This window comes from Mesitornis unicolor, unplaced genomic scaffold (assembly GCF_000695765.1).
Source record: "Mesitornis unicolor isolate BGI_N332 unplaced genomic scaffold, ASM69576v1 Scaffold54040, whole genome shotgun sequence".
In the NCBI taxonomy this organism is placed as follows: Eukaryota; Metazoa; Chordata; class Aves; order Mesitornithiformes; family Mesitornithidae; genus Mesitornis; species Mesitornis unicolor.
The window spans coordinates 2,283-9,317 of NW_010157288.1; the positions used below are offsets into that span (position 1 = coordinate 2,283).

The following is a 7,035-nucleotide window of genomic DNA, read 5'->3' on the forward strand; positions in this document are numbered from 1 at the left end:
CAAAAACAGGTTTATACCCTTTCTTTCACTATGAAGAACTTAATTTGTAAAGTGTAGTGATGTTCTGAGCATTTATTGTACTCTGCATCCTCTATGATGTTCAGCACCACAGAGTTGTAATGGGATGTGCATGTAGATAGTCATGATCATAGAAACATATGCTTTCATAACATACTTGTACAGACCTCTTGGAATTCAGTGGTTTTGTATGACACATTTTGAGTCCTTTTATTCAAGAAATGAATAAATACCCAGAACTGGTCTTAAGGTTTGTCTTCACTCCATTGTTAGCTTGAGTTTGCCTTTCATTCAGTTTATTTTGTGTTCAAAACTGCAGCATGGGTGAAAAACAGTTCCAGCTGTTTGGTATGGTGGTGTGCTTTGAAGTTCAGGTATTGTTAATGTGAATTAATAATACAGTAGTGAGTTGCTTCTTTGCTTAAAATAACTTAATTCAACTGTGAAGATAAGCCTAACTGCATTAAATGTTTTGAAATTAGTGCTGGTAGTTGCTTAAAAAAAACAACTTGCTGTTTTGTTTTAAATTAGGATGGCTTCTTGTTGTTTGGTTTTTGTTTGTTTTGTTGTGCTAAGGTTCTCAAAACTGTAGGGGAGGAGACTTGTGCATATAAGTACTAACATGCCCCATTGTGCTTAATTCCCTTGCCTTTGTCCACCAGTGTCTCTCTTTCCTGTGTGGACTATGACAGATTCAAGTTCAGTTTAACTTTACATGGTTTTGTTTAGGATCATAAGGTTGTTGTTTGCTTGTTGTGTCTAGACTTGCAGTTGTCTCAGTAAGTTTGCTTTGAATGCCATAATGTAAGGTTTTGTATGTAGTATTGGTATAACAGAGACTTTTACTAATGCATTACTGGTTTTGGGGGTAGCTAATACCTAATAACTGCCCTAGTCTTGTGTTACTGAAAGCTATATAAAAAGTTTGTAACTGCTTTTTTTCCTCTCCAGTCCTTGTAACACCTCTTGTCCCTTTATAAGTTCTTACGAAAGCTCCTGGCCAAATGGCAAGGTCCCTTTACCTGTTGTGATCTGTAATGAACTATTTCTACTGTAACTGCTTGGAAGCAGAAGTCCCCTTTCATTTCACTGAGGTTTCTAATCTCATTTTCTTTATGTATTGATACTTCAGTAATTTTTTTTTTAGGATTCTTCTACAAATTAGTCTCAAAGTTGCAATTAAGGCTGTCAGAAAATGAAAGCTTTTAAAAATTTTGTTACATTTTATTCTTACATAGCAAAGCAAAACAAGATCTTTTCATTTTTCTTCTTTACTAAAATTCAGCCTCTTCTTGACCATCTCTCTGAAGAAAAAACCCAAACACACCTTTAGAGTAAAAGAGTTTCCCAGCCAGTTATTTTAGCTTTCATTTGCCTGAAATATGAAATACCAGTTTGAGATGGTTTTGAAATCCAGGTCTTCAATATTATGAGCAAGCATCCTGTGTGAGATCTGAGATCCATATCCATCTTTCCACTCTTCATCCCACCTGTCTGGTGCTATAGAAGCTTTAGTTTTGACTGAATTCAGGGGCAAGGGTTTCAGATGGATTTAATGGGGATAAGAGAAAGGGAAGCTAAAGTTAAAATACAATGGTCTGGGCTTCTTAAAGGAACGATATTTGAAGTGACTGATGGTATACCTATAGTAAGTGGAAATACTTCCAGGGCAGGTATTTCTCACAGTACTGGAATGGAGGAGAAACTTTCATGTTAACTGGAAGTCAAAGTCATAATTAATTAAATAACTCACATGAATTATAACAAATTGCCATGCTGTATAATTGAGTTTAAGTACTAAGCATTTCTGTGGATAATAAGTGTTGGTAATTGCTGAAATGAGATTAATAAAATAAAGGATATAGGTTTTCATGCTTCAGGAGAAGCTCACAAGTTTGAAATTAATTATGGGCAGATACATTACTCAGGGCATCTAAAAATATAGCTGGACTGTGTGTGATACACTCGGTCTTTATTTTGTAGCTTCTTATAGTCTGTTCTGAATTAAGGAGGCATGGCTTATACCCTCTCCTCAACTTTGACTTATTAGCGTATCTGTGAAGTTCATGAACTATAAGGTTTTTGTTCACAGTATATTTTCCAAAGAAAGTTGGAATAATGAGTAAAAGAATATTAGTATATGTGCAGTAAAAGGAAAAAATCACTAAAGAATTTTTGGCCCACATGTGTCCTAAAAATTGTGGAGAAAAAATCCCATTTGTCATACTGACAGCCTTCAGTCCAGTATCTCAAAGTTGAAGGATTTTTGTGTGTGCGTTCCTAATAAATATTAGGTTCAGTAGCGTGAATTACACTAGATATCAGATATCTTCAATTTCTGTTATTTTCATGTTTTGATTTTTTTTCCCTAGAACAACAGTTAAGCATTTAATCATCTGAACTTAATATGAATATTGTACTAGTGAGAAGTTGTCAGGTTATATTGGGGGAAAACGAAAATTACTGTCTGTCTTCTGTTCAGAGTCTGCATCTGTGGACAAGTCTGTATCCCATTCTTGCACAACTCCTTCTACATCTTCTGCTTCTGGACTGAATCCAGCTTCTGCGCCTGCTTCATCTGCTCCCACAGTTCCTGTCTCACCTGTCCCGCAGTCACCAATTCCTCCGTTACTTCAGGACCCAAATCTCCTTCGACAGCTGCTGCCTGCTCTGCAAGCCACCTTGCAGCTTAATAATTCTAGTGTAGATATATCCAAAATCAATGAAGGTAAGGATTCTTTAAAGTTGATGTCATCTCTTATTTACACGCATTAGTACACTGTTGGATCCTAAGCTAAGTGGATACTAAGTAGTAAATGCAAGCCTTACTTTTATAAATAAAAGGTGGATAAATGAATCCCTAGATAAAACAGGGATTTTTTTTTGTCATTTTGTTGGTTTTTTTTCTGTTAAACATTTTTAAATTAGTCAAGTAACGTTTGAGGTTGTTTAGGCTGATAAATGCTGATGGGAGTGAGCAGTCTTAATTGAGACTGGTGGCTTAATCGCTGTATCAGCATTCATCTGCTGCACAAAATCTAGTCAGAGCTTTTTGTTCTTTTGTTTCCTGCAGTGTCGTTTTCTGTAGTTTGTGCTGCTATTCTAATGTGTTTGCAAATACTGAAACTTCTAGGGATTCTTAAATCTTGTTGCCTATCATCATTTTGTCTTTAGCAGAACTCGTTACCCTCTCTGAACAAACACAGCATTTCAGTAATTTTGCTAGCAAGTTAAATTTCGTGCATGTAATCAGTGTATCCCTTAGATTTTTGTTACTAGTTTATTAGAAGAAAGTTTAGAAGTAGCTATAGTGCTGTTCGCTGCAAGATCAGGTAGAATTTTGAATGTAATTTTATCTAACATGGTGTCTGCATGTGGCAGGTTACTGAGGAAGAAAATGGTGTGGGATTTTTTGTTTGCTTTGTTGAATTTGGGCACTGATCACCGCTTTAAATAGGAAGCAAAACATTTACGTGTTATGCCCAAAGCTAATTATCTTAACTTTTAATTTAAAAGTGCAAACCATGAAAGTCAAAATAGAAAATCACTTGAAATTTTACTATTATGTATGTTACAATTACTTATAAGGGAAAGCTGTCAGTTTACTTCCTTTTAATCAGCAGATATTATGGCTTCATTCAGTGCTAATAGGTGAGTAGGTTATTATTTATTTCCTGTGCAGGGAGAAGCTTTTAAAAAACTGTAGTACACTAGGTTGGACTAAAAAAGTAGGAATATCGTGGTTGGTTGTTTTTAAAAAAAATGAAAGGTCCAGTCACGACTCCAATTGTATTTTATTAGAAAGCTGCCAATGTAAGTTCCTGGTGGTTTTCTCTTGGCATACCTGAGCAGTGCTGTGACTGTCATGGAACAAGAGTGTTGTGGTGTTCTGATGACCTGAGGGCCTGGCTGGCAGGTCCACGTGGGCAGAGTGACTTCACCTTGTGAAGTATCCTGCAGAGCCTGTAGGCATTTTTTTTGAAGATTAATTCAGAAGCTGGGTCTCATCGGCTTCCTGTGTAGTACAATTTTAAGACAGTTTTTTGAAAATTACTAATTTTTAACTGGAGGAGGGAGGGAACAGAGAGCTAAACTCACAACAAAAAAGTTTGTTCGTGTGGGTTTTTTTAAGAAGAAACTCTGAGTGTCTGAATTTTTAACTAGAAAGGTATTTTTCCTTGAACAGTAAGCATCCCTCCCCATCTCTTTTAGAGAATTGAAGTAATACTGCTTGTTTGCTTTTTAAAATTACTATAATTTTAAAAAAGCAAACCAAACCAAACTAAAACAGAACCACCACACATTCTGCTTACTACAATAACAAATTGAACAAATGTTCTCTTTAGATTTGCAAGAACTACTTTTGATCCATAAGGTCAAGCTGAAGAGTTAAGTTGTTTTCTAAAAGAGGGTTTTTTTTAGTGTGTATCTCACAGGTAAAACTGCTAATTAGAGGACTTGGTTAGACATGCCAAGCATTCACGAATTGAATTCAAGTCATTGAGAAATAGTTCAGGTGGCTCTTTGTTCAGCTGTTGATACGGGAATAGAATCAGAAAGAAAACGTGGCTTAAATGTATTTAGCCAGTTTGAACAGTTTAGAGTGATGTTCTAGAACTGCCAGTAAAACAAAATGTTTGTTTTTAGTTCTAACAGCAGCTGTGACACAAGCCTCTCTGCAGTCTATACTCCATAAAATTCTTACTGCTGGACCATCTGCTTTCAATATCACTTCCCTAATTTCTCAAGCTGCACAACTGTCTACGCAAGGTATTCATAGTCTTCTTTTCACTTAAATAAAATTGTTACATTGCATTTTATAAAGGCTGATACAATTGAAACTTGCAGAAGCTGTCTCTTGTCGTATCTTTGGCCATCTGCTGTGGAGGATGTTGAATGTTTTCTTTTTCCAAAGATAGGATAAGAAATTGTTACTTGACGAGCAGGAAGCTGACACAAAACTAAGTAAATGTGCTTCTCTATCTCGCTTTTTGGGATTTTCTTTGTATGTTAGCTAACTCTATATCGGTAATGTGAAACATGTGCGAGACCCTCTCAATTTATTCTGAGCCCTAATTAGATGTTATTTAATATTCAATACAGAACACAACTCTTCCTTGACTGAACACCATTCTTGTAATACGATGCTTCTGTGATTCTTTGGGGAGGCCTTAAATTCTTAAAGTTTATTCTATCTAGTGGGTTGGTTTTTTTTATGTAGTCTCCTGTAAATAGTATTCTTCAGCTTCCAGGCAAGGTACTCTTTCAGGTATCTTCAATACATTCTGATTTCTAACTTAATAAAGCTAGAAACTTAAACCACAACAATAAATGCAGTCATCTTATTGGGTAGGTAAGCAGTGTTCTGCTAATGCTAATTTTTAAACACTGATTAAAACATTGGTGGGGGATTGTTGGTAGATGCCTAGAGTGGGTAAATAGGTTTCTAGGTAAATTGTTTATGCATTCTTTCAGTTAAATCGAGTTGAGCACTCCAGAATAGGAACTGCAAATGAAACTAGTCTCTTCATGTGTAAAAAGCCTTCCATAGTAGCTTCTTTTCTTTACCCCTCCCCTCAAGTTTTAGAAGTGGAGGGTTTAAAGAAAATACAATTACTTAGTTAGGATTGTTGTTGAGCGTTTGATTGTTTCAGTTGTTCACCACTCCAACTGTGAATATGTTGTGTATGTTACCTAGTACAGTATGCTTCAAAGTACTAAAATAAAAATCTGATTCACGTTCAAGATAGGATATGGTTTTATTGAAAACAATCTTTATTTTTCTTTGCAGCTCAGCCATCTAATCAGTCTCCAATGTCTTTAACGTCCGATGCCTCATCACCAAGATCATATGTATCTCCAAGAATAAGCACGCCTCAGACTAACGCTGTTCCACTTAAACCTTTGATGACTACACCACCAGTATCATCACAGCAGAAGGTAAACTCCTTTTGATGTCATATTGTAGTAAGAAACCATTATGGGTAGTATTAAAGTACTGCTGCTATATATCCAGGTGCTAGCAGTTATATGTAGGATGATAGAATATGTACGTTATCTTTCCCAATAGAAACAGAAACAACTGAAAGCAACTACTTGGCTGTATTTTTGCAATACATTTCAAGCATGGAATCATAGTGTACTTTTCTGTTCTTGAAGAAAATCTTGCATTCACTTCAGATGCTGTCTGAAGATACTACCAAAAGATCAGTATTTTAACGTATTTAAATGGAAACAAAAACTTAATCCAACGGCAACAGCTGATACAGTTCTCTAGACTTTAGCCAAGAAAAGAATGGGAGATAAATTCCTGGGAAGTTGAACTGATGTAGTCTCAAATTTGATTTAGAAATGTTGTAGGTGTTTACAGGGTCATTAACATTATGCCCCTTTCCTGCCCCCTCACTCCTATTCATTCAGTAAGAAGTGCTCAATTGGATCAGTGACCAGGAAAGATTAATTGAAGCTAACAAATAAGCTCCTAAGGTTCTTCCGAAGGATGAAGTAGAAAACATAAAGATTATTAAAAAAAAATAACCACCTTGTACAGCATATAAATATTCTGTCAAGAAAACACCTTGTATCAAAAACTCAGTGGTCTTGTAATTTCCATGTTTTCATCTGGTTCTTACACTTGACATTTACTATGGAGGAAATCTAATGAACTTTTGAAATTCCCAGGTTGCTACACCAGGTGTTAAACAAGGACCAGCTTCACAAGCAGCACCTCCGCAGCCGGTAATAGCTGACAAGCAGCCAGGTCATGAACCTGCCTCTCCACGAAGTCTTCAGCGCTCAAGGTATATTGAAACACTTCTCTGTGCTGTCCTCTGTTTTTGCTCTGGATCCGATGTATGTTGTATCTTAACTTCACTGCTACTGAAAGGATGCAACTAAATATCTTTGTTACAGAGCTGATGTAGTAGCTTCTCATGTTTAACACCACCCCTGGAGTTCCATTCACAGAAGCAAAATAGAATTAATATTCACACACAGAATGTTAGGAGTTGGAAGGGA

At 36.1% G+C, this 7,035-nt stretch overlaps 1 protein-coding gene across 1 annotated transcript; it reads left to right on the plus strand.

The window, feature by feature from the left end:
- Nucleotides 1–2,500: 2,500 nt before the first annotated feature.
- Nucleotides 2,501–6,818, plus strand: LOC104536637 (WW domain-containing adapter protein with coiled-coil-like; the record flags this gene model as incomplete). The annotated part of the gene is made up of 4 exons (XM_010179315.1): nucleotides 2,501–2,746; nucleotides 4,666–4,788; nucleotides 5,810–5,958; nucleotides 6,700–6,818. Coding segments are annotated over 4 exons (637 nt in total), but the record flags the coding sequence as incomplete, so codon positions are not given.
- Between the last annotated feature and the right edge of the window lie 217 nt (nucleotides 6,819–7,035).